The sequence below is a fragment of the Paramacrobiotus metropolitanus genome, unplaced genomic scaffold (assembly GCF_019649055.1).
Source record: "Paramacrobiotus metropolitanus isolate TYO unplaced genomic scaffold, Prichtersi_v1.0 Parri_scaffold0000014, whole genome shotgun sequence".
NCBI classification, from domain to species: domain Eukaryota; kingdom Metazoa; phylum Tardigrada; class Eutardigrada; order Parachela; family Macrobiotidae; genus Paramacrobiotus; species Paramacrobiotus metropolitanus.
Genome location: NW_026570234.1, coordinates 491,568 through 518,280, shown reverse-complemented (window position 1 = coordinate 518,280; position 26,713 = coordinate 491,568). Strand labels below are relative to the sequence as shown.

General features: G+C 41.1%; 6 protein-coding genes across 8 annotated transcripts; 3 read left to right on the top strand and 3 right to left on the bottom strand.

The window, feature by feature from the left end:
* Positions 1-34: 34 nt before the first annotated feature.
* Positions 35-1,844, bottom strand: LOC129584766 (beta-1,3-galactosyltransferase 5-like). The gene has a single exon (XM_055477078.1). It carries the CDS (start codon positions 1,354-1,356, stop codon positions 274-276), a length of 1,083 nt encoding a protein of 360 aa, XP_055333053.1. The 5' UTR covers positions 1,357-1,844; the 3' UTR covers positions 35-273.
* A 1,418-nt stretch (positions 1,845-3,262) lies between these two features.
* LOC129584763 (uncharacterized) lies at positions 3,263-6,896 on the top strand. The gene is made up of 5 exons (XM_055477073.1): positions 3,263-3,726; positions 3,932-5,060; positions 5,323-5,678; positions 5,882-6,046; positions 6,204-6,896. The coding sequence occupies exons 1-5, from the start codon at positions 3,555-3,557 to the stop codon at positions 6,542-6,544; spliced, it is 2,163 nt and encodes a 720-aa protein (XP_055333048.1). The 5' UTR covers positions 3,263-3,554; the 3' UTR covers positions 6,545-6,896.
* Positions 6,897-7,683: 787 nt separating this feature from the next.
* LOC129584744 (uncharacterized) lies at positions 7,684-12,075 on the top strand. The gene is made up of 6 exons (XM_055477054.1): positions 7,684-7,843; positions 9,461-10,646; positions 10,881-11,127; positions 11,305-11,404; positions 11,471-11,632; positions 11,826-12,075. Exons 1-6 carry the CDS (start codon positions 7,684-7,686, stop codon positions 12,026-12,028), a joined length of 2,058 nt encoding a protein of 685 aa, XP_055333029.1. The 3' UTR covers positions 12,029-12,075.
* Positions 12,016-14,643, bottom strand: LOC129584764 (uncharacterized). 3 transcript variants are annotated; one of them, XM_055477075.1, is made up of 4 exons: positions 14,444-14,643; positions 14,315-14,377; positions 13,332-14,054; positions 12,016-12,969 (listed from the first exon to the last, which is right to left on the bottom strand). In XM_055477075.1, the coding sequence occupies exons 3-4, from the start codon at positions 14,049-14,051 to the stop codon at positions 12,319-12,321; spliced, it is 1,371 nt and encodes a 456-aa protein (XP_055333050.1). In that variant the 5' UTR covers positions 14,052-14,054; positions 14,315-14,377; positions 14,444-14,643; the 3' UTR covers positions 12,016-12,318. The 3 variants fall into 3 exon arrangements, with proteins under 3 accessions (XP_055333050.1, XP_055333049.1, XP_055333051.1); XM_055477076.1 differs by having other exon boundaries at positions 12,018-12,969; positions 13,332-13,755; positions 13,864-14,054; positions 14,315-14,617; XM_055477074.1 differs by having other exon boundaries at positions 14,315-14,641.
* Positions 14,644-14,686: 43 nt separating this feature from the next.
* LOC129584765 (acid ceramidase-like) lies at positions 14,687-17,962 on the top strand. The gene is made up of 3 exons (XM_055477077.1): positions 14,687-14,869; positions 14,942-15,799; positions 16,134-17,962. The coding sequence occupies exons 2-3, from the start codon at positions 14,959-14,961 to the stop codon at positions 16,469-16,471; spliced, it is 1,179 nt and encodes a 392-aa protein (XP_055333052.1). The 5' UTR covers positions 14,687-14,869; positions 14,942-14,958; the 3' UTR covers positions 16,472-17,962.
* Positions 17,963-18,197: 235 nt separating this feature from the next.
* LOC129584743 (protein Skeletor, isoforms B/C-like) lies at positions 18,198-25,721 on the bottom strand. The gene is given in 12 exon segments (XM_055477053.1): positions 18,198-18,483; positions 18,596-18,803; positions 19,016-19,130; positions 19,220-19,343; positions 19,536-19,669; positions 19,671-20,039; positions 20,132-20,274; positions 20,792-20,909; positions 21,584-21,768; positions 22,622-23,035; positions 24,514-25,400; positions 25,592-25,721. Coding segments are annotated over 11 exon segments (2,166 nt in total). The 5' UTR covers positions 24,656-25,400; positions 25,592-25,721; the 3' UTR covers positions 18,198-18,269.
* Between the last annotated feature and the right edge of the window lie 992 nt (positions 25,722-26,713).

Sequence of the window (26,713 nt, the reverse complement as noted above, 5' to 3'; positions counted from 1 at the left end):
GTGCTCTTGCTTCTGTTTTCGTTATATTTTGTGAAAAAATTTATCTCATTGTCAGCTTATCATGCTTATTCAAACAGAACTTTGAGACTTTGACAGAGATTGCAAGTTCAACACGTAATGAGAATTACAGCGAAAGAATTAAAGCTGGCAAAAGCAGCTGCGCTAAAAAAAGGAACTCAGGTTCACATGCTGCAGACATTGTGACAAAACTGCATAACCAAAACTACATACTGAGTACATAAGGCAACAATAAATATCCATCCTTTAACTGGTTTAACACAACTTTTCATACTTGAAGCAAGGATCATTCCATAGTCTGTAAAAATCTTCAATTTTCGAATAATGAATGCACATTTTATCTCGCTTAGGACACGTGGTATCGTGTATATTGTGATCCCATCCATAGTCCGGAACTTCTTTTCGCGTCAGTCCCGCTTTCGTCGCCACCACTCCGCAGACAAAAACGTCATCGTTAAATGTCATCTGACTATGCTGTGCCATGTACACTACTTTGGCCAAGTGTTTTGTAGGGAATGCGTACAGTATTCCGGAAAGATATTCGGGATAATATTCCTGTGGGAATTCCTCCCTTGGAACGAAATATTTACTATTCGGATCACGAATTACTATTGTCCCAGCATAAAACATCCCTCCATAAACAATATCACTCGGCGGATGAGCTTTGAGAAAATTTAAATATTTCTGTAAATTCAACCAATTATCGTCGTCAATCTTGGCCGTGTAGGCCGATTCTGGGCAGAACGCAGCACCCCACTGCAACAGATGAACAGCCTTATTGGCAGCGGAACGGTATCTGTCGTCGAACTGGTTGGACTGTATCACATCCCCGTATTTTTTGGACTCCTCGTTCAGTGCTTCTTGCACGGCGGAGTCATAGACGCGACCAAACATAAACAACATGCGCACTCCGCAGTGCGTATCAACCAAGGAGCCCCACGTGCTCCGAATGGCCTGTCGGAGTTTGTATCCATTGGGCCGCGCAAAAACGATAATGACGACGTACGGCTTCACCGGAAGCGTCGAACAGGGTGCCGGATTAATGGAATACTGGCTGGCAACAACAGAGGCGTCAAGATAGAAAGAATCGGCTGAAAGACTTTCCGCCGGAGGAGATGTGGTTTTTTTGCTAGGTCGATATTTGCTGCTCCTCGTTGCAGTGGTGTTCTCGATTGAGAAGAGTTCACTCAGACTATTATGCTGCCTTGTGGCACCTTCCAGTGGGCGAAGGGTAACTGTGTTGTTCCAGTGGAGCAGACCAATGAAGAGGAATCCCGAGATCAGGAAAACGATAGCGATGATGATAAGGTAAGCTTTGGATGATGAATTAGCAGGCATGGTGCATCTCCGGTTTTGGCCACTGCATTACCTGCCTAGTACCCTCCAGATATAATCAACACGGCCAGCAAGTCGTAAAAAAATGTTCTGCAATCATCATCATTCATCATTCCAGAAAAACGAGAAACTCTTTTACTTTTCTTCAAGAAAAGAGGTTCGTCTCTCCGCTTCTCAAATCCAGCGATAAATAAGCAACGAACAAATACATTGCGCTGTCTCGTACGACTACAGCGGGTCGGCGGGTTGTTTATCCAAACTTGGGTACACAAAATGTAACGAGGCGCGGAGACAGTTTTCGTAGATAACTGGATAAAATCCACTGTCGAACAAAATTTGGATTTAATCGGAATCTGCGAATTCGAATTTAAAAAATAAAAATAATTATGACACCGCAGTAACAATGAACTATAAGTAATTGTTCGTTTTCCGATCCTGTACTGGTATTTAAACAGTGGTAAGTAATAATCGTAAATTTTGTGATTTGCACTGATGACTTGTGCATGTACAATAATACAGTAGCTGCATACGGACATCACACGTGTACTGTAAAAACAACTTGTAGCATACTGCGGTACGAGAATGGTACTTACTGTAAGCAAATTAAGCGTTTGTGCAAATGGTTCGAGAGTGAACGACCTTCATCGCATCCGTCGACACAGTCGTCCATATAATTTCCCAAAGCATGAACAGAAGAAATGTGTGTCTGTACAAGGAAATCCATAGAAATAAAAATCTAAAAAGGAATTTACGAAGTACGAATTTCGCACTGCGAAAAAAATTAGTTTACACCAGTGCAGTGCAGAGAATCACAAAATACCGGAACTGGAAATGTCGGTATTTTTCAATTTTGCATTAGACTGCACATTCGTATCTTGCTAAATTGATTGCTAATTGTCTTCTAATTTCAGGACAGATTGTGATATGTTTCGAATTTGAGATGCACAAAATTTTAAGTGCGATCAAATAAGTACCAAAAATTACAAACAGCCTTGAACAGTTTCGTATGCACTCGTAACATCGTTTCGGATGCACTCATAACACCCCATCGTTTCTGATGCACTCATAACACCGTACGTAGGTGTGATACGTCACAGCCGGACAACAAAGCCACGACTGGCGAGTACTGTATTTCGTACGGTAATAATATCACAGTTTGTCCATTTCCGTTTTTCTGTAACAACCGGCTACCGAAATCGTAGCGGTATCAGCTCATGAAGTAATTAATTTTACCCAGGCAATGTAAACTGGAGATGCTACTGGAGTAAACTGGAGATGCTACATGTGCCATTTTAATGCTTATTCGCGATCGCGATCGGCGGTCGGATTGTGCTCTAAAACTCTGCTGATGAATTAACATAATTTTAATTACTCGGATAGCAGTCTAACTGTACGAATCTCTTTCAAATACAGGGATTTTACAAGTTCGCTTATTAAGTGCAAAGTTTCAAATACCGGCATAAGTATACTATGCACTAATAGGCAACTGCCGCATTAACGCAGTCTTTTGGTGGCACAGCATTAAAATTTTTTTGCTTCTTTCGTTGCTTATTTAAGTCTATAAGTCTGTAATCGTGTCCAGCAACAGCTGCCATATCGAAAATCGTTTGCAAAAAGAGCAAGGTTTGGTAAATATAACAAGTTACTGGAATATTGCTGCCGTTAATAGTTTTAATGACTCAGTCGTCCAGGCACGGATATTGACTATTGAGTATCTTCTGTAGATCTTGCATACCACCGGAAGACCAAATAAATTACTACAGTACTAAATGGTGCAATAGCTGATAATACCGTAATTACAAGACTATAGCGGATACCGTTAAAATCAGATTTATTACCTTGCGAGTGATGCTTGATTCGAGTTCACTTTACTCGCGAGCGGTGTATGCCAGTCTATCGTGATCTAAACTGGTTCAACACTAAGCTTCACCTTCTGGCTAAAATATTTTTGGCAGAGTTTTAACCGTTTGAAGTTAATTTTTCAAGCTCCAACCTCAGCGCACTCATCGCATCTGATCTAAATTGGTTGCCGACGATGGATGGGTCATTTTCTAATTCTACAGTTTATGTGATACAAGTGTGAGTTGACGTCTGCGTATAAGCGGATAGTCCGACTTCCGTGCATGATCTCAACAAACTGACCGCGTGATTCATCTGCGTGTTTCTGCTTCGCAAAATTTTTATAGTCAATTACGGGTACAATGGAGAAATCGGATTTGATTAGCAAAGAGGCACAAAATGGAAAACCCCTTGTTGTGGTCGGGAATGCTCCACAAAATATGCAACCTCCACCGGCAAAGAGCTTCAAAACGGTTTTAAAAATCAACCCAAAACTTCTGCCGGTTAAGCTGCTGGTATTCTTGATTCATGGAGGTTAGTAAAGAAGTATTGAAAAAAATCTATTTTTTTCTTAATGTTGACTTTTGAGAGCCAAAAAAATATTTAATTTGTTTTCAATATCAAAAATGAATGCTATCGGAAACTGAAACACATCACATTGCGTCGTAAATGTTATAAGTTACCTAAGTAAGAATTTCTGCTATAAACTTTTACTTTTATGTTTCTGTTCCAAAATTAGGTGTTGCTGCATTATTCCCTTATTTTGCGCTGCACATGATGAGTGTGGGCATATCCATCAAGGAAATTGCCGTGATCCTCTTCCTTCTTCCCATAGTCAGCAGTATTGGCCCACCGATCGGCGGCTTTCTGGCCGATCGGGTCGGGAACTATAAAATCGTTCTCATTATCTTTACGATTCTCAGCGTCATTCTGCACACTCTCCTCTGGTTCGGAGTGCCGTTTTACGAAAATAAAATGATCAACCAAAATTCAACTCTGGAAAACTCCAACTTCACCGTGAATCTTCCTTGTGGCATCTCCGATTTTCCCGATTTGAGACTGACCACAGATACCCCGCGAAAACTACACCATTGTGCCGTTAAAAATAACTGGCAGTCAGCGGAGCTGACCAACTGTACATCCAACTGCATTGCACGGGGCTACAGTAATCCACGTATGTGTTTTGGCGCGGTGAACAGCAGGGACGGCTATTGCTTTGCCCTTGACAATATCGACACGCTTAAAGCCCACTTGACCAGTGTCCAGCCAATGGGCAACATCACGTGGAGTCCGTCGAGTTTTGCGTTCCCATTACGAAATATCCGTGATCTGGACAACGCCCGTTGTGTCTCCAATGATATCAGTCCGGTAATGAATTGTTCCGTCAGTTGCGAAGCCAAGTCGACGAACGAGGTCATCTGCCGCGAATCAGTTTGGAGAAAAATAGGCGATCGTCTGACGACGCTCGCGTTGTATTTCACGTGGAGGTTTCTGTCGTTTACAGCCATCCGTGTGGTTTTCCCGCTGTCGGATGCGGCGGTGTTGGAGATTGCCAAGCAGGAGAATGGGGATTTTGGCATTCAGCGACTATTCGCCTCGGTGGGATTTTGCATTGTACCGCCCATTTCCGGCTGGTTGATCGATGTGGCCAAGAAGCGGACGGGAAGCGACGACTACTCACCGGCATTTTATATTTTTGGAGCTCTGAACTTAATGGCTGCTGGGCTAATGGTCTGCATGAAATTTGGAGCGAGAAAGCCGCAGGCTAATATTTGGAAATCGGTGGGCGTGGTGCTTCGGATACCGAATGTAGCGGCCTTTGTTGTGGCGATCTTTATGAGTGGCTGTGCCTTTGGTGTAATCGTCAAGTAAGTTTCTGGTCGGAAACCGTATAAAGTGTAGATAATAAGTACCATAAATTCTATCAGCTATTTATTACATTATAAAATTTTTTTTATTACTAATAAAAGGACTTCCAATCTTCAACTCTTACGTCATACTCGCATAATAGAATACGTATAAGTATAAGTACTTTGTATATAGTGCTTCATGTGCGTAACACCTTACTCTAACGAATACAATAAATTTTTTCTGTTTTCCCACATCTGAAAACTATGGGCATATTTGCAGTTATCTCTTCCTGTTCATGAAAGGAGACCCCGAATTTATCATGAAATCCCCTGGCTGGCTGTTCGGATTAATTAATACGGTTGGGTATCTGCTGTCAATTCCGCTGCTCTTCTTCTCCACCCCACTAATACGAATATTTGGCCATGAAAACATTGTGGCTGCTGGGCTGCTTTGTTACGCAGGGCGTTTTCTTTTGTATTCTTACACGTATAATCCTTTTCTAATCCTGCCCATTGAAGTGCTCACCGCCGTTACCCAGATGATGTTGGTCGTGCTTCCACAATTTGCCATCAAAACGGCTCCGCGATATTTAGCGACTCTTGTTGGATTATTTGGAGCTGTCAACTTTGGTTTGGGTAAGCGTGATTGATGTCACGCCGGTCATTTTGAGCGCTCTTGCACATTATTGTCAAGTTTTTTCAAGACCCATCATTAACAGCAGTTTTCTAATAACAGTTGTTATTACACTTATTTTACTTACGAGCATGACCGCCGGATTGATCCTGGTTTTTAAAACTGCTTAAAAGGTAAAAATAACATCTGACACTTTTGGTATTAGGAGGAGGGATCGGACCATTAACGGGTGGATTCATGGTGCACGCTCTGGGATATCGTCAAACTTTTAGGATATGGTCAGGAATTTGTGCCGGTGTGGGAATAATATATTTTCTGCTCTACCACCTTGTTCTTAAACGCCTTCGGACAACTATTCTTCCCGCTACTGGTAAGAAACCATTCAGCGTATAGTGTATATGTGTTACCTGGAAATCAGCGGATCTAATTATTGCAAACGGTGTTAGTAGAAGTATGAGAAATAATGATGTACATGTGATCATGGAAATTTTTTACAGCTATAATTTAAAATTTCTTCATCCCGTTAGATGTTCCAGAAGTCATTTCGAAGTTGCCAGTAATTACACAGGAAGAAGTTCAACCACTGGCGCCCGGCATAGAGACCATTGTAAAACCGAAGGATGCACCGTATTACCCATCGAGACCACATGACGAACAATTCCACCGCATGAGAGATAATTTAGAAAATCAGTTGTTCGATAAAGATGGCGATCCCAAAACGTTTCGGTCCCTAAAGGAGCAACATGATCGACTGCTTCCTGAAGCGGACATTGACCGGTATAATCTAAGTAATAACCAAACGGGAGCACTGCCGCCACGCGACTGGCGGCCGCCACAAAGTGACCACCGGAGATCTTCCAACTTTTAATATTGCCGATACCATGGATTGCAGTATTAATTTAAATTCGGTTGTTAGGTTATCAAGTTGTTGGTCAGTTTGGTCTGTTGGTCAATTCTCCATTTTACCATGATGTTATTTTCTCGGCGAATGCGCTTTCTACCACTAGACTGTAAACGAATGTATCTGAAGTCTGAACTGTTGTACAACTTCCGAAAATTATGTTGTCAATTTTGTCTCTGGTACTGTACCATTTTTTATTTTAGCGGCATACAGGTACGGACACTATAATTCCGCGATAGGCTTTCATTGGTATAGAATCCTATGGTCGAGATTTACTTAGTTTATAAATGCAGAATAGAACATCAGCCCACTTACCTCACTGGTCATTTGGTCAGTATAAAAAAATTACTGTAACATATGGTTTCAGGTAAAAGTTAAATATGGATTGCGGCTTGCAAAAATTAACTATGGACTGGGAAAGTAATTTTTTAGTCTAACATTGTACTGTAGTGCGTGTCGCTTACTAAAGTGCGCCGTGCGCACTCGAATTCACATATTAATTTTGTCAATTCGCAACTTCGTAATAATAGTGTAGCGTTAAAAACTCAGGACACGTACAATCGTATGTTTTTTTCGTTTTTCATAGTTAATGTGTAAAATTGTTTAGCAAAGAAAACGCCTAGCTCGTAGAAAGTATGTAGTTACCACATAATCTTGAACATTGTTGAGATGACGTTTTCGCAGATTCTGAAAACGTTCGAAGCGGTAATTGCAGGTTTGATAAATTAGTAACGTGCTATTTCGACAGATCGTCTAACATGTGCAACAATTGCCGTGCTAATATTTCTCGGCATGATTCCTGCTTGCTGTACAGATACTGTATAGTTTTGATTACTATATTGAGAAACGATACGCTTACAATATCGCGCGCAGTCGAGAGTAACCTTAAGGCAACACTACTGTTTAATATTCGTGCGCACTGTTCGATCGATCTGCTTTCGAAGATACATTTTTTATGAACTCGAGCTTTTATACGAACATGTAGTTACACTTTTTTCTTTCTCATCAGCAAATATGCCGACGCTTTTTGTTAGCTTTGCTTTTTTGTCTAATCATAACGTTGGACAAAACTGTAAAAACTAGGCAATTCACTGCAAATGCGTGCTATGCCGAAAAGCGGCACGGAGTATACGAAGAAGGATACGATGCGGCTACTGCAGAGGAATAGCCGAATTCAGCCGGAAGAACAAATGGCCACCGAGAAAGATCCCTGCGTGATTCCCAAATTATTACCCCTAAAGATTGCTATATTTTTCGTATACGGAGGTAAGTCTGCTGTTTTATTCGTGGGTCAAAATTTATGCATGCTGCTCTTGAGCATTGCTTCAAGAGGTCAATGAAAATTCCGCTGAAATTAATACCGGACGGTTGTAAATACCCTTAATTAAAAGCCGCGGATGCTTTGCTGCCGCTAACTCAAGCGTAACTGCATGTTTTGATATTCAGGAATCAAGAAATGGATAGAGCTCGATGATAGTGTTCTAATAAACTGTGTACGCAACAGGGATAAAATCTATACTTACTTAAATATTTTTGTCTTGCATCACTGAACAAAAAACTTGGCATAGTATACAGACAGAATCGTTGGTATACGAAGCAGTTATAATTTGCAACGGTAACTTACGTTACTCATAATCGCGATGATCAATTACAAGTACAAATTGCACATTCTCAGTTGCACATAAATCTAAAAAGGTAATCTGAACTATATGTTATGCACCAGTCTGGCAGAAATGTGAGTGTAATGCTTGTAAATCCATAAATGGCCACCATTAGCCAAAAGCTTTTGTGGTCACGCTCTTATTGTCCAAATATATATCACAGCGGCTTTTTTAGTGGTTAGTTACAGTAGACTAGCTGTTTCGAATCATAGAGCTGTCAGTTTTCGTAAAATACAATTAAGTTACCTCGTGCAGGCATGCAGTCGGACCAAACGCAAACTGTTTATAAATCTGGATTATTTTAAGGGTGTACTCGAAAGACCATAACCGAAATAGTAATTTTACTTGTACAACGAAATAAAGAAAGATTGCCTTAAATGGGCGTTTTATTTGGCACATTGTGGTAATCGTGCTGATTCGTGCATAAATACCTCGTAATTAGTTTCTGACATACTATTATGATTTTTATGCAAATTAGTACAACAATTTTTAGATGATAACTACTTCACGCTTACTGGACATAAATCGACTCATAGTCGCCCCTTTCCATCCAACACAGGCTTAAATTGTAAAGAGAACAGCAATCACTCGCAATCCGTTAGTTTCCGCAAATTTCTTCTGACTATGCCATTTAAAAATGTGTCCTCTAATGTAGTAATAAAGAAAAAAAATGAAAAGTAACTTAACATATACAGTTACTCCTAATCGAAGTCGGACAGGTTTAATGGGTGTGCGCATGCATATACCCTTGTACATATATATTATTAATACAGTACATACACTACGACGTTTTACTTTTGAAATATTTTAACCGGTTAAGGAGCACTATATACTTGGACTGCAGCCACCCGTTTCAGAGCTTTGAAACGGGTGGCTGCAGTCCTGCAGTCCATTTTTGCTGTTTTGATACTCTGTACCGCTCGAGAGGTAAATAGTATTAAACAGCAAAAATTATTTCTTAACACGGTGGACGCGGATTTCAATATAAAAATGCTGACAGACCTAAAGTTTACTATTACACGTATAATTAGCATATTCACTTTCTAATCTAATTTTGAAGCAGTAAGAAATAAATGATGCATATGATTCATATAAATAACATACATATACATACATACGAATCCAAATAAATGATACAATCATATCAAGTAACGTACTGGTACGCGTATGAGAGGACTAAAAATTGTATTGTTCAGTATAGTACATTTCCCCATGTTATTAGGTATGGCGGCACTCTATCCTTTTTTTACCCTGCATATGAAAAGTATTGGAATTAGCCTATTGGAAACAGCAATAATATCCTGTTTGTTGCCACTGTTGAGCTGCCTATTCGTTCCGTTCAGCGGTATAGTGGCTGATAAAATCGGTCACTACAAATGGACCCTTTTGGGATTTAGCATTCTGCATATAATATTTCATCTGCTCATCCCGCTGGTTCCAACCACCCGCTTGATTACAAAAAATAGTCCAACGCACATCAGTAGCGTCGGTATTGAATTCCACTGTCATGATCAGCAGAATGCCGTCTTCTATGTGCCCAAACGTAATGTGGTCAACTGCGACAACGGTAACCTGACGGTGACCTATAGTGATCACGGTGATAATGAGCTGCAGATCGAGGATTGTTGGACGGATTGTCGAAGCGCACGATCTGTTCCCAGCGTCTGCTTCTTTGCCGCCACCGGAAACGATCACTATTGCTCCAAATGGGATGAGCTGGAATTGCAGGTGTTTAAAAATATGACCTTTCGAAAAATGTTCGATGTCGAACAGACAGATCAAAATCGGTCAAATTCGAATTGGGAAGTCCTGGGATTTCATAATGATGAAGGCTACGCGATCAAAGCAGCAAGGTGTGTCCGTGGGAAAAATGGTCGACGGCGACGCAAAGACGCGGAGTGCTCGGTTTTCTGTCAAGCTACAACGGCCAATTCGTTCACATGTACGGAAACGTTTGTGGAAGGCAGCCATATACTGACAGTTTCCATGTATTTTGTCCTCCGTTTACTGGGTTTGGTGGGTTTGACGGCTGTCTTTATAATCATAGACACCATAACCTTTCGACTGATACTGAATTATGCCAGTGCCACGTTTGCTATGCACAGGATATTTGCCTCCATTGCTTTTGTGTGTTTTCCGCCATTATCAGGATATTTGATTGATGTGTCCAGCCATAAAGGCCGTAATGACACAGATCGGTTTAGCGCATCAGATTTCACTCCGGCATTCATTTTGTTCGCATCTTCGGCAGCGGCGGGTGCGCTGGTGCTTTTGTTAATCGATATGCCGGCACGATCGCCACAAAAAAATGTCTGGCGCGATGTTAGCAAGGCGATAAAAAATCTCCAAGTTGCTGCAGTATTGTTTGTCATGTGTGCGGCAGGAATGGGAGAAGGTTACAGTACCAGGTGAACCGATTTCTTTCAATACATGAGGCAACTATTTGAAAACATTTTTCTTGCATGCATCTAGTTTCCACACGACAATAAAACTTATTGGTGCATAATTTACATAATAATTATGTGTTCTTTCTACATTCTGCCATCATACGATTTATATTTAACTTTCTACATTTGTACTATTTTGGTATGTATAAAATGAGCGCCAGGTGTAAGAATTCTTAAAGTTATTTTATTGTTTAGCTTTTTGTTTTGGTTTTTGGAATCAGAACTTGCCGCTTCGAAAGTTCTTCTGGGCAGTGGAACAGCCGTGGCGAATTTGTTAGCTATTCCAGTATTTTTATTGTCGAACAAAATTATTGATTGGATCGGACACTCGAACCTGCTGGTTATTGGGCTTCTTTTAACGAGCACAAGATTCCTGTGCTATGCCGCGCTGCCCAGCGCTTACTGGTTTCTCGTTGTGGAAATGATGTCTGGAATAACAACGGTAACCTTTTTTTGTTGCACATTAAGTACAATGTAAAGATATACTTAAGTCTTAACGTTTCTATTGTGCTTGTTAATGTGGTCTGCAAACTTACGTTGTGAATAAGATACAGAGTATGTACGCACCGGAAGTGTTTTCACTGCAATTTATTGTTTGCAACATCATTCTAATTTCCAGGCAATCATATATCTTGTTCCGGTCCACTATGCTCAGACTGTAAATCCCATCTATGCTGCTTCGCTGCAAGCTGTCGTCACAGCGGTAACATTTGGTTTAGGTAAGAATTCCATACGCACTTATTTTGAGCGAAAATTTCGAATACACAATAATGCATTTTTTTTAGGAAGAGGTTTGGGATCGTTAGCAGGCGGCTATGTCATCACGGCGGTTGGCCACCGAATGTCCTTTCAGATTTTCGCCTTAGCGTTTCTGATAGTAGCTATAATTTACGTTTTCATGGACTACTGTTTCTTTCGCAATCGACAGGCAGGAAAGAAAAAGACAGGTAATAGCTAACGTAGCACTTCGCAACATTTTACATATTTATTGCATCGGAATTATAACTTTTGACTTTTGTCACCATAATTTAATTTTAATATGGTTAGGCTTCGCTTTGTGCGTACTACGCAGAAATCCTAAGTGTTAAGTTAATTATGCAGACGAGTTTAAAAAATCAGTTGATCTTGCGAATTTTTCAGCTCCTTTACCATTCATGGAGATTGTGCCATCGGTGCCACACACCAATTCCCGAACAAGCGATCTTTTTATCAGTGACAACGTGTCGGCTGTATTAAATTTGTATAAAGAATGCGAGCCACCATTAGCGGATTTCGATGATGAGTTGTCTGATATAGATTCTGCCGATTCGGACAGTGATTCTGACAATTATGTACACATTTAAATGGTTCTTTGTAACCGAACCGATTTATTTCTTAACCACAGTACCAATTTAGCTTCCTGGTCTGAAAATTATGAAATGGGAAAGTTTTTGGCTGCGAACGAAAATTCGGAAACAACGGTATGGAATAATACAACAAGCTGCTCATCAAACGGTTTATAAAAAAATCTACAGCTGGAAAACACTGCCGCAGCCATTAATTTTACCAGTAGCCCAAATAATTTACACCAAAAGGAAATTCAGCAGAGACCTGCAACATGCAGTCAGATTCCAGTGCCAAGCTCACTGCGACATCAACACTTGCCAGTGGTCTGCGGAGCTTTCAAAACGGGAATAATATAATTGGCAATCCGCGTTAAAATCGGGTTGCCACTGGTTCGTTTTCTAACACGTTCCGCAGCTTCCGCATCATCTGGGTTACCCTCTAAAATCCTCTCTAAAAACTCCTCCACTTTTCTTCCAAGACTTCGATGTGTGTCATGTGTGTCTGTTTTAATTTCTATTTCCCGTTCATCCGCATACGTTACGTTCTCCGTGCCGACCGTTAATATCCACAGTGTTTTGGGAAAGGTGGGATTCTCGCCATCGCAGTAACTGTAGAATAGTTGCAGCAATGGGATGTCTTTGGGTATCAGTGCCTCCAGATTGCGGAAAACGACAATTTTCGCTCCGTTATTGATACCCTCATTGATGCCACTGTGTACACGACTCCGCAAATCTTCGTGGTCGGGGTCTTTATTGTGAAGATGGGAATCGTCCTTCAAGTCCACCGTGTAAATGGGTCGTTTAGGAGGGTTCTTGCTAGCTGGAAACGGAATCATTTCAGCAATTCGGCCGGCCAAACAATTCAACGACTTTGAGCCGGCACGGTCGCCAGCAAGCAGGATACAAGTGGGATACTGCTGTTTCGAGTTTTCCGCTATTTCAACATGATGCTCCAATGCCTAAGCGAAGCAAAATAATAAGTCTTTAAAACAGTTCAATCGAAGCCATAAAAACCCTGCGTGCTCTATACGAGATGACGCACACGGTGAAGACAAATTCACTTACACCACATGTCACAATGCATCGTAATTTTAGGTACGAATATTAATATTAATTACGTTAACAAATAATCACGCCATATTCAAACCATATTATTAATGTGTACAAACATTCCTAATATTCTGCAAACAATTCTTATTATTTTGCAAAAAAAAACAAAACGTAACATGCTCGAAGCATATGACTAGCACAATATTATAGTCAAAACTACCATTCCGCACGCCTAGGAGTACAATACTTATAGTCAGTACTAGTAACTCACATGACGAAGAACATTTAGGGAATCAGGATGGATATCGTTCTTGAAGTCCGCAGTAAAATTTTTGAAGTTTTCATGGAAGCGATCCAACGCGTGCTGACTGTCTGTGGGTGTCCAATACCAATTCCAATACGATGCAACCTGATGCCTGGCAAAAAAGGCCAACACACCGAAAGCAACTGCGACAATTATTAACCACAAGGGTCCTTCCGGTAAAGTCTTCCGCTCGACTTCCCCATCCGCGACATTCCGGGTCGCAACCGCCTTACGGACACGCGGAGGAGGCTGCGGTTTCAGTGATTCCTGCACAAATTCATCTTCTGGTGCTGGACCTCCCATTGTCGACTCATACACCCAACGCGCACTAGCCCCATTCTCATCCTCTCGGATTTCTTCGTACACATGCTCTTCGGCCGGCACACCCTCCCTATATGGTGAATGAGAAGCCAGGTAAACAAAATTATCAGCATGTGCTCGTTCGCTAGCAATGTTCGGATACACCGGTTTAATATCACGAGGATACCGCGGATCATACTCGTTTCGCAGCTGACTGAGATCAGGGTACATCTTCGAAGGACTGTTCTTATTGGGGGATTCAGAGCGCCGTGTAGTGTTAGGAGTGCGCTGGGCCGCGCTGCGGGTGCGCGGAGATGAACTGGACTGATCAGTATCCATGTAAGTGGTCTGATAGTCTTCCAGTGGTTTTCTGCCCACTGCTGGCATAATCTGAAATCAGCGACGGGATGTACTCAGATCCACCAAATGATAAATAATCATAAATTCGTACAACAGCAGTGAACGCGAATCAGTAATCAATAATAATTAATTAATAAGTACTGTAATTTCCTGGTCCTTTCCATAACTAATTGTAAGGTAAATTCAAAGTGTATAGCTCGCAAGGATTGTGGTTCGCGCGGCGGCCATGTTATAAGCTGTAAGCAGCGAAAGTGTCTGACTGGCTTGCCCGTTCGTGAAATGAAGCTTACCTTTGAGTGTTGTCACAAGATTTACACCTGGTACAGATCCGCACGGGCAGCTTATGAATGAGACTATGAGTAATAAACAAGTACAATTATATGTGACACTTTTGAAACAGTCTACCTTCAAAAACTTACACAGTGTCGAGCAAGCACCAACACAGAAAACGAGAAAACGTTTGCCACCCGAGTCGGTCCGACTGTTTTTTCCCTCAGTGGAATAATCCGCTGCTCTGTTAAGGTAGCCCAGCTGTCACCACTTGGCGGTTGGGCAAGCCAATATTCGTTGCAGTAGTGGACCTACACGGGATGGGAGTTACGTCTTTAAAATTTATGGCCTACAGAGCCATCAGAGGCGTTTTCATCAGTCAGTTATTAATTTTAAAATTTGTAATAATTTTAAGAATAGTGTTATTCCTTACTGTTGTTGTACTTATATTATTTTTTCATTTTATGGTGCTAGTCAGCTGATTTCTGAACTACTTATCTTTTCTGCTATCATCGTTCTGCTTTGTTGCAATTGTTGTATCAGAAATTACTGCCTTATCGGACAACAGGCATCTGGTATAGCCAAGATTCATGTATAGATATAAGTTGTAAAAATTCTGTAAAACCAGGATCTGTTTGCATTCATAGTTATTGGATTTGGCAGAATGGCTCGCAAACAACTGCTTTTGTTATTCACGGCATTCTGCGCCGTGTCCGCGCAGTTTCCTCCCTACGTGGAGGATTGTCGCCATGGCACGTATCCCCCAGCGGATGCGCCCTACCGTCCCGTTAACGTCCCCACCTACCAAATCAATCTAGATCTTCCTGGCGAGAAACGCTGGACGGAACTGGCGACAGACAAGGCTCAGGAGATGCGCGATCTGATAGCTGTCATCAAGAGTCTCGTAAACAGCTTCTCCGGTGGACTGATCATTGACATTGTCGACCGTGATCTGCCCAAACTGATGAGCGGCCTTCCCGATATCGCCGTTGCCGAGATGACGGGCATCGCACAGGCCTCCGGTGTTCCCTTGGGAGAAGTCTATCTGTACAATTTATTTTACGAATTCAACGCCCTCTGTACGTCCATCGTCAGCGAAGACCCATCAGGTGAAATCTACCATGCACGCAATATGGATTTTGGACTGTTTATGGGCTGGGATGTGCATAACGATACATGGCTGCTGACGGAAAAACTCCGCCCCCTGGTGGTCAATGTGGAGTTTACGAAAAATAACCAGACGGTATTCAAGGGTGTCAATTTTGTCGGGTATATTGGTATTATCACCGGGATGAAGCCGCAGAAATTCTCCTTGACGGTGAACGAGCGATACAGCTTGAAAGGATCGGGTCTAGCTGGAATTCTGAAATGGATTCTGGGAACGCATACGGGCAACTGGATGGGTTTCTTGACCAGAACGGTGTTCGAAACTGTGGACACCTTCAGCGACGCCAAGAATATCCTCTCTACGAAGCAGCTGATTGGGCCCATCTATTTTATCCTCGGTACGGTTTTCGTCTGCGCGTTTGCTTTTTTCTGATTTCAGATTGTAATAAATTGCCGCAAATGCGGTAACCAAAATTGAGGTAAATCTTAGTATATAAATACTGTAAACAGTATTGTGCGTATAAGAAGCGACTCAAAGCTTAAAATTACGTATAATTATGTAATGCGATAAATTCTGATAGTTTATGGCATCGTGATCTTAATTACAGTGGATCCTCAAGTTTTCTATCGGGACTATGCAATACTGCTGCAGTTTCTATCTGTTTAAGTACTGTTATCTATTTTGAATGAACATATGATATCTTTTCTGTGCTGAACTGTTGTATTTTTTAGGTGGAGTGGAAAGCGGAGAGGGTGCTGTTATTACGCGCGCTGCCGACAAGGCTTTGGATATTTGGAATCTTAACATCACAAACAACACATGGTATATTCTGGAAACCAACTACGACCACTGGAAGAAGCCACTGTTTATTGATGACCGTCGAACCCCGGCCATGAAATGCATGAACACAATGGGAAGGGCTAATGCCACGCTGCCGAACATTTTCGATGTGTTGAACACAAAGCCCGTGCTTAACAAATTAACCGCGTACACCACCTTGATGCACGTGAAAACCGGACAAATGGAAACTTATCTGCGTTATTGTAGTGATCCATGTTGGCCGTGGTAATCAGTAGCTGAATGTGTGTTTGCGGGCAGCAGAGATTAGCTTTCTTTTATACAAGATTATGTACTTCATTCCTGTGACTGTCTGGTGTCTTTCATCTCTTGTTATCTAGAAGTTTTGATTAGAAATTATTGTTGTTTTTGAATATATATATAGAACGCGACGTTTTCATCGTGACAGTGCACGAATTAAGCAAAATTTCCAATCACCCGCGGAAGATGTGTGCTTTTTATTGCACACGTTCAATGTATTTTACATATATGCCACACATTTGCATTATCCCGGTTGTTCTGACAAAAAGACAACTCGAGATGCATTCCTCGAAATCCAATGATGAAACGTTTTTTGTAAAAATTCGTTACTTATATGTTCTTCAAGTTGAATTTTGGTAAAAAGATCTTTTAAAACATTTCTGCGCCGATTGTGTTGACAAGATCCCAAGGAGGTTTGAAAATTTCAGAATTGCTGCGAAATGACATAATTCAGTGCGTATGATCGCACAGTTTAGATAGGCGGAATTTTGTTTTCCCTCGAAAACTTACTTGGAATTTCAGACCATTTATGTAGTTTTGTACCCAGGAAAATCCCAAACAGAAGGCAACTACGATAAAATCTGATGTCGGCACACATGTTGTGTTATCAGTTCCGCTGCTGGTGTAATTTACTGCTACATGTGATTCGATATTAGCCAAGTCAGATTTAATTAAAGTATCTGTACAGCTATAAAAGAAACTTGAAGTGCTTTATGTTTCGTCAAACACAAGCACTAGTGCTGATACCAAATTCGTGCTGCATCCTCGTTTTTGGATTCTATTAATTTGTGAAATAGAGTATTGCCGCGCCAGATCCAAGTTTACTGCTTTACGACCAAAATGTTTGCCCCACGTTTTACTGGAATTCTGGTAACGATTGCCCTGTTGTTAATACATCTCACTTACGGAAATGTTGCAACTTGGTATAGAAGTGCCGGTATTGCCAGCCATTCTTTCCACACCGCAGATACTTTTGCTCATCATTTCCGAAAATTATTAAGCAAACGGGATCTAAGCACAGTGGCTAATAATAAAGCCGCGGATGGTGGAATGGGCTCCACGGGTATCAGTACCGGTTTGGGCTTTCAGTCGTCCAGTTCCGGTAAAGGATCAGCCATGACGAAAACGGGAGTGCTGTTGCGGGGGGCCGATGCCACGTCCGACTCGACCCAGATATTCATGGCTCATTCGGATGCCAATACCAACAGCAAAAATGCGGATGTTCATAGCAGTAGTGCGGGCTCATCCTCACCTGTTGCACTGCCGTCCAAAACCTGAAAGGCTGTACAGTCTGTACAGAATTTTGTACATTTTTATGTTTTCTGTTGTATATTGCCATGCGAAAGTCTTCTTCCTGATGTATTATTAATTGTGCAGAGTAATCTTATGCTTAATTACGAATACTATAGCTCTGAATCTGAATGCGTGTTGCACTGACTTTAAAAATAGCCTACGAAAAATGCTGTGCACCCGAGCTCACACAAGTCTGAAAACATTTAGAGCTTTAAGGTCAGCAATTTGTTACTATTTTATTTATAAAAATAACCATAGAAATATTTACGATAATACATGAGTACGTTTTCACTGCCGTTGCAGAGTGAATGCTAATACGATCTTATAATTCGCGCCCATTCGCTAAGGTCAGGACCGATTCAACTACGGGGTAGACGCGCTTCTCTAATATAATAGATAAACTTTATTTTATTTTTTTACACTTCCGTCATCATAACGCAACAACATAAATTTCAGGAATGATACTTTCAAGAGAGTTACAGCAAACAGAAAGCAACAAAAACAAGTAACAAAGGTGCGGACAGTCCGAATAAACGATTCGACTGGCTAACAGGATTGACATCGCGACTTAAAACACCGGGGTAACCTTGAGCGATCAGACCGGAAGCCGGCTCGGTTAGCTGCGGTCGATCTTGATAAGGCATGTATTCATTATAGTCATTCACCAGGGTTATTTTCCATCCCATATCCCTGATAACATAACCAAATAAAAATAAAGCGAGAAATGACCAAATAAAAATAAAATGAGAAGTGGTATCACCACTGCTGGCGCTTTTTATCAGCTACAATGCCTGTAGTTTACCTGTGTGAATAGCACTGATAATACAAATGAGCGGGATCCACCGGCGAAGGTGTCCACTCTAAGAGGCCTGCAACGCCGTCTCCCACCGGTAGAACACCGGGCGGAGATCCATCACATTGTAATCTCAACGTGCGGTTGAACTCTTCGAAAGACATAAAGGCGTCGGGATCGGTTGACCCCGACTGGACAAATGCGCAGTATTGGCCCACTACAAAATTTATTCAGTGCCGCCGTTAATCTATACAACAATTATTATTCATACGAAAAATTGCTATCATTCTGATTATTGGATTTACTGTTTGCATATTGTCTGATATTCTTGTATTTATATATCTAGGTCCCAAAAGAGTAAACTTTTCTGGACTCCTGAACTTTAAATTTAACGGTACATGCATCCAAGCATAGCGGCAAATGGCATACCGGTAACTGGCTCGTAGTCTCCGTTCGGCAGTTTATTGATGCCCGCGACAATACCGGCAGCTTCTTCTTTTTGTTTGTCCGCCGGAAATTTGCTTCCAAATCCTCCAGACGGATCCTGCAAAAATTTGTTCGGTACATTTTTCAGTTAAATACTGCTACAACAGACACTGACGTAAGTCATTTCTGTTGCTTAAAAGCTTTTACCGTGGTCAGATAGAAAGGATGGAAGCGTGGTTGAGCCTGAGGATACATTCCACCGTAAACAAGGAAATGGTAAGTTTCACCTCGCCTCAGTATGAGTTCTGGAGCCATTTTGCCATTGATGTACCTGCGAAGTTGAAAGTTGAAAAACAGTGAATTGCATCTCAACTAATTATGTAATTTTACTGTGTTTGAACGACAATTAAAAGCACTGGCTTTTCGTAATTTTTTGGCTGAGTAATTGTTAAATGTCTTTTTATGCAGATAAAACTCAGTGTCGGAGACTGGACAAAATAAGTTATGTATTAAGGACGCTCACCAAACAATTCCCCACGTCGGTTTACTCGTAGCAGCCATAAATCCCTTTCTCCCACCGCTCGGTCCAATGACGGCAATAAAGGTTTTAGTATCGCTTCCCAGGATATACTGCTTCTTCCAGGCGGCATTCTCATATTTTGGCCCGATTACTACTACCGCCGGACGTCGGAGATATTTGTCCATTGCTCAGCTGATCATGCGCAGTCATGCAGTTATCCACAGGGTTACTGCCGCTGCCAAAGCGAATCTTCTCTCCCACTTCCGCACTCGCCCGCATCCCCTCATAATGTTTGGCCGGATAATTGTCGCGATTCAGCGGCCCAATGGCCCACACAATATACGTGTCGACAGTGGGATTAATAACCTGATCCAGTCTATCCCCGGTGTTTATGCGGCGTTTATACGTCACGCTGGTGTAACCATCGGCATGGGAGCTGCTGACAATGTCCACGTTATTACTGCCCCCCACTCTCAGATCCGGACATACCCCCATTGGAGCCATACACTGTACACAGATGAGGAATATATGTTATTTCGTAATATGACTGAATGAATTTCACACGGAAGTGCAAATTTTCTGCCGGGATATTCACTCACTTCCTGTCGGGCGTTGATGGTGTAGTCTTGGGCGATTACGCTGTTGCTATTAGCGTCCCAGTAGGCAACCACAACATCCGATCCGATCATCGACACTCGATTCTGCGCACCGCTTATACCGAAAGCCATATACTGTCCGTCATCTAATCACACACAATTCGATAAATATTTATAGTATGCACAGCGAGAAATAAATACAGCAGGCTCAACTAAAAGTAAAATACGCATCTACTGTGTATCATTAAAACAGTATACAATTTTTAAATTGCGAGTAAATCCTACGACTGTGAGCATAATTAGCGTTAGCATACTAGATTGGCATTTGGTACAACATGTCGTACGATGCGCTTGTATGAAAAAAAACAACGTACGACCTTTATTAACCACCAATATGGTGTGGTAAACAATACTCAAAAGAATTTAGCTGCAATGTAAAGGAAATTCTCCACAATGATTGCTGTCCAGTTCAACTGTTCAAGCATGTTTTGGAGCAAGCAGTTTTATTATTGAAGCACTACATGCGCCTCGTGGTTTGTCCGGAACATGTTTGTTCCACTAAACCTTTCGATGACTTTTGATGTAATCAATTTGGTTTTGTATTTGTTTATTGATTTGTATTGATTGTGACCACATTAATCATGCGGAATGCATAATGCGTACCGATACGGCCTTTCATTTGGACGAGCAGATCAAAGCCTTGCACGGCCCAACGCACTTGCAGCTTCCCGTTCCCGTACACATTACAATTTGGCAAATCCATAGATAACCCGGTATTTCCCTAAAAGATTTGGTAATTAATTAATACAATTCGCCGCACAATGGATTCGGCTTCCATTTACGCTGAATCGGCATTGTACATAATTCATTAAGCCACCTATTTTGTTGGACATATAAAAGTTTTAATAATGATAAGATGCCCCAGCGGTAATCAATCTGCTAATAAACACAACCATGTTACAAATCTTGCGAGGATTTATGCCCAGAGGGATAGTTTTACAATGATATTGTAGGGCACTACTTTATTACGCGGAGGTCCCATTGATTTTGAGAGTTGCTTCATCGTAATGCTTTCTGTCGCACAGCAAATCGATTTACAATATTGCATTGGCATCAAAGATTTTGTCAGCCCTGTTGGGAAAATATACAGAGAATGCGTGAGAAATTCTAATTTAAATATTGCTCGGCAAGGAAAATACTTCTGGCGCACCATTTGAGGCACAAAAAACTGTTAAAAACGTAAGAAAAGCTCCCAACAAGCAATTTTTTCATGTACGGAATATATTGTGGCAATCTAATTTCTTATTTAAAATTTTCATCAACTTTGAGGATATGAAAAGTAAATATTTGTCACGGTATTCAATCTTATATTCGATACCTCACAGTTTTCTTTAAGTGTGACACCGGAAATAGCCGTCTATTTTTACACCTCCATAAACAGTAAGCTTGACATACATTCTGAGAGTTGGACATAACTGCCAACCATCGATAATTCTTCAGATTCATTCCCGGCTTCAGTTTCAGTACAACATCTTGACCTTCGTAGCGTCCAAGTGGACGGGTTTCATCCAGTGCTACCGGCACCGCTGTGCCTTGATAGGGCTGTGCTGATTCACTGGTACCAATGTAAAAAAAGGCATCTGCAAATAAATATATTGATCATTTATTTTAGTCACATATTCAATGCAAACAGTAAGAGTTAGTGTAACGGTTCTCAAATTTCCACGATAGCAAACTGTATTATATAACAGAATAGCACTTAATAGTTGCATAACAAGAGATGTATGCATCAGCTGGTTTAATTTGTTTACAACTTCATTGTATTGCTAAATGACTGTTCAGCTGAGAATACTTGTGAAATTCCGTTTCATCACACTTAGAAGATGATTAACATGAATAGCGAACAATAAGATGACTTGATCCCGCAATGAATTTCGCTGTCAATGCAAATCCACGATAAAACGTCATCAAAAGATGTTACATATTTCGAAAACAACCGTATTAGAAAAAGCCACACCAAAGCCGGTGACACATGCATGCACTGGCTAGCATTAAATAACACCAACAGTTTTTCATAGTTTAAACTATTTGTAACAGTCGCGGCAATTAATTACAGTCTACCGCGGTGCACTTCCGTCGACCCCAATTAAGACCTTCTTTGCCAGTCGACAGCAGTTTTAAAACTAATGAGCATTTAATTGGTACGTTGACAACTATATTAGATTTTAGTGAGGAGATGTAATTGCAAAGTTACTAAAACAATTTTACTTATCATCAGTGCGCCCATTGTACAACACATTATCATTTTTAAAACTGAAAAATTAAATGACACATTCTTAGCTACAAAAACACATACTTAAAAAGTCTTTCACGTACGTAAAAATGCCACTTTTTGTATTTTGTTTACTTTAGAACTGACACAACGTTCTTTTCGTTCTAATCAAAAAGATTAATTATTTGTCTATATTAGCATCGATAATTTTTGCAACATACCTGGGGCGAGCCCATCGTAAACGAAGCCTCTGACCAGAATGGTCTGGTCATCGACGGCATACACCGAACCGGAAGTCCCGTGCTGATATGTGCTCAGACTGCCTATTGGGGAGCCGTAGTACGGTGTGGTTATGGCATTGAATGGCGCCGAGTGGGACGGTGGGAATCCAGGCGCTCCGGCACCGGAAGTAAAGAAGCTTATACTCCCCGGCGCATTCTGTCCGTTCAACCAATTCCAGTTATCAATGCTTCCGGCCCGATTGGACAAAGCACTGCTGAAAAATCCATCGCCACTCGGAGGCGGGAAAATGTTTGATGAAGTTGCAGCAAATGCTGGCCCCGAGTTGCTGTTAAGCGCCGTTAATGTTCCTTGAAAACTACTGGGACCGGCGTTTAAGTTCCATTGACCTGATACTGCAAAAATTTGTCAAGGCTCATTAAGCAAATAAATTATTATATTAGGAGGAAAGATAGTTTGGATTTGCATCGGGATGTCGCTCTTGTGTTCGCCACATTTCCGGTACATTCGTTTGCGAACGCACTATACACTCGTTACTGTTCGATAAGATCACAAATTAACTTATATGTATATTAAGTTTACACATGTCATGCCCTTATGTAATGTTGATAAACGAAGCGTAAGGAAGTCGATCCTTGAAAAGCGTGATAGAGATACTGTCTCTGTATGGCCATCACTATCAATCAAAGTTAAAAATACATTGCGTGTTCCTCCATTCGGAATTTTTGCTTTCTTCGGACAGCAACTTCTACATATGCCTCCGTTTGGTCAAAGGACATCATTAACTTAATGTGAACGGGCAGTAGAGAAAATCAGGCTTTTTTCGAGCGATATGCTCCAATATTAACGCAACTGGAAACTTTTTAGATTTTTTTTAAAAACAAGCGTAATTACAGGCAGTCATTTCCGAAATTAAAACGATTATGTACGTATAGTCGTACCGGTGTTGTCGATTATGTGCAGTTTGTGAATTACATCGATACCGCTTGTATCATTACGTTTTGATTCAGAATAGTAAGGTTTATGATTCAGTTTTGCCAGGAAGCATCCCTGAAACTGAGCGGGCTCAAGGTAATATAATTATGAGTACTACTGCCCCAGTGCTTTGCACTTGGTCATGAGCAGGGGCAGTTCCAGACTTCCAGTATGTGGAGGTTGCATGCAAATGCAATCGAAAATTCCGCTTCCTATAGACGATAGACGCAACTACGAGTTTTATTAATATCCAAACAATCTAACGCGCAAAAATGCAGTATAACCAAATAATTGCCAGATGACTGGTTTTCCGCAGTTTGTATAAGCATAATTAGAGTTATTGACTGCAGAAAATTGCTGAGGCTCTATTAATTTTGCTGCTTAATTCTCTTCCGGTCATGACATTACTTAAGAAATTTCGGTAATACTTTGGAATACTACGAATGTACAAAATACGAGTCTTTACAATAATGCACATACAAACAAGAGATAATCTCCGTGGTCAAGTGTTCTTTCCCAACATTTAACTTTCCGCTTTTGTGTAGCAAAACTTAAAAGCGGTGTATTAATCTGATTTCAAGTGCGCTATTACAACAAGTAAAACAGACTTCGTCTTGAATTTTCAGAATCCTTGCTTTCAACTACAGAAATTGGCACACTTCCAAACCTCATCATCAGCATAATCTGTATGTGCACATACGTTGGTATAACTGAAGCATAGAAAGAGCAAATTGTATTAAATTGATTGTGCAACAACTGGTGGATTATTTTCATAAAAACTTTTATCGATCTGAAACTGTTTATGTATGCAAGATGAGACGCTGCTCGAATGTACACTTGAGCGATGCACAAGGATTCACATTCACATTGGGCACAGTATATTGTTTAATCGTCTTACCGCAATTTGCAAAGCACAACGTCAACATTAGTACACTTGTCGACATTGTATAAACACTTAATTCGCGCAGCGCAATGATGAAGACTGGCAGCAGTAGAAACCGGGACGCATTTAATACACTATAGCTCCCTTTATCCCCCATGGAGCATCAGCCGGAAATGCCATAGCCGGCGTGCCAGCAAGTGCCAATTGCACGTTGTTGTAATCTTGACGCGAGATTATGCATGCAGACGACAGATGGGCCGATGTCACGGAAAACGTGTGTCGGGACAAAAAAACCCGGGTGAAAGATACTCGCAAATCACTTTAACCATAAATTAATAAGGGGCATCCGATCTGGAGTGATGGGGGATCCAAACTGAATTAGGACAAGTCGGCTTGTGAATGCCGGTGCAAAACACTGTCGCTATATAGCGCCCAATATCGTTCAGATTTATAGCTGGATAAATATAGCCGCGGAATTAGGTGGTAGCAGCAAACATTCAGGTAATGTCCGGTATAAGACAAATCAAAACCGATAAATTCAAATAATTTGCATCTACAGGTGACAAGAGAAAATTGCCGTGGCTAGCCGGCCGATAAAACGATTTATATATGTATGTGAATGTGATTACGTTGTGCTGGCTAAACTCAGCTGATGCAGCGATCCGCCCTGTGATTAATTTATTCACCTATCGCCGGTAAAGCGTGACCAATACGGCAATTCTGTACGCTGCAGTCATCAAATAGTCAATCGGTTCGGCAAAAGCAGTTCTAAAATCAAAAACACTTCGTAGTGAGTGACGGGGTTCATATTACAATCGAATATCGTGAATGAATTTTGATCCGGTCAAGAACGGCATCAGAGATGTTGCGCGGCAAATCACGGAATGGGCAGGGAGTTCGTCCTAAAACATACAGATCACACAGTACTGGCATCCGTACAATGTATGTCGTCGGGCTGTCAAATCAGTGCGGCATTATATATAGCCACCGTAAAACATTGCATAACGCAGTGCTACAATAAAGACATCCATGTACTGTAGTTATTTTACACTGGAAAAGGAGCTACGGAGCATGCATATCAGAAAGTACTAACTATGTAGCTGGGTTTTGTTTAGCGACGTTGCCCGTTCAGCACGCTAATGTTGACGAAAAATGGCATCCAGTCATCCCGAAAAAAATCAATTTGAAATTAAAGGGGATGTCGGTATACGGGGTGCCAAGAAGATGATCAATTGATTTACAAGTTAAGAAGTTTCATAACACAATAAAAGGCAACGGAAAGAGATTCCCCGGTTCTTTGCCGCTCTGTTGTCGGCTCATCCGGCAATGTGAGCAATAAAAAATAAGACCAGCGCATTGACGCGGTCCTGTTAAATGTTTTATGTAACCTCTTTGTAGACGCTATAGCGTCCGCGCTGCACAATGACAGAAGAGATTTGCGCTGCTGTGCCGAATACCGAATAGTGACCATATAGCATAAACCGTCCAAATAGAAATATAGCGTGCTGTGCAAAGAGCTCATAAATGCACAATTTTCGTTTTTCCATCCCAGAACTAGAGCTGCTCAAAAGCCGCATCTTTTTTGCAGTTAGATTCCAACTGCAGTTTATAACAACATGTAAACCAGCGCAACATCCAGCTCAAAATACGGTAGTCTCATTTCTCACTATCAGAGTTTTGCCGAGCTCGGATAATGTCACAAACCTGACAAACCCACGTACCTTACAAACAATTTGCGCTAATAGAAAAAATGGAATCTAAAAATACGATTCCTACGTGCACGTACAAATCAAATGTGTGAATAATTATCTTATGCAAAACGCGTCTACCAAATTATGCATTGCTTTATATAAGTATGCATACTAACCTCGCAAATCTTACTTTCCGACAGGATGTCAAGATACTGTCAAATCAGTGCGGCATTATATATAGCCACCGTAAAACATTGCATAACGCAGTGCTACAATAAAGACATCCATGTACTGTAGTTACTCGTATTTTACACTGGAAAAGGAGCTACGGAGCAGGCATATCAGAAAGTACTAACTATGAGTTTTGTTTAAAGCGACGTTGCCCGTTCAGCACGCTAATGTTGACGAAAAATGGCATCCAGTCATCCCGAAAAAAATCAATTTAAAATTAAAGGGGATGTCGGTATACGGGGTGCCAAGAAGATGATCAATTGATTTACAAGTTAAGAAGTTTCATAACACAA

Coding starts and splice junctions, on each gene's coding strand:
- LOC129584766 (XM_055477078.1), bottom strand. CDS start 1,356: ATGCCTGCTAATTCATCATCCAAAGCTTACCTTATCATCATCGCTATC.
- LOC129584763 (XM_055477073.1), top strand. CDS start 3,555: ATGGAGAAATCGGATTTGATTAGCAAAGAGGCACAAAATGGAAAACCC. Junction 5,679..5,881: donor AGCTGTCAACTTTGGTTTGG/GTAAGCGTGATT, acceptor TTTTGGTATTAG/GAGGAGGGATCGGACCATTA. Junction 6,047..6,203: donor AACTATTCTTCCCGCTACTG/GTAAGAAACCAT, acceptor TCATCCCGTTAG/ATGTTCCAGAAGTCATTTCG.
- LOC129584744 (XM_055477054.1), top strand. CDS start 7,684: ATGCCGAAAAGCGGCACGGAGTATACGAAGAAGGATACGATGCGGCTA. Junction 7,844..9,460: donor TATATTTTTCGTATACGGAG/GTAAGTCTGCTG, acceptor CCATGTTATTAG/GTATGGCGGCACTCTATCCT. Junction 10,647..10,880: donor GGAGAAGGTTACAGTACCAG/GTGAACCGATTT, acceptor TTTATTGTTTAG/CTTTTTGTTTTGGTTTTTGG.
- LOC129584764 (XM_055477075.1), bottom strand. CDS start 14,051: ATGCCAGCAGTGGGCAGAAAACCACTGGAAGACTATCAGACCACTTAC. Junction 12,970..13,331: donor CCCTAAATGTTCTTCGTCAT/GTGAGTTACTAG, acceptor TGCTTCGCTTAG/GCATTGGAGCATCATGTTGA.
- LOC129584765 (XM_055477077.1), top strand. CDS start 14,959: ATGGCTCGCAAACAACTGCTTTTGTTATTCACGGCATTCTGCGCCGTG. Junction 15,800..16,133: donor GCCCATCTATTTTATCCTCG/GTACGGTTTTCG, acceptor TGTATTTTTTAG/GTGGAGTGGAAAGCGGAGAG.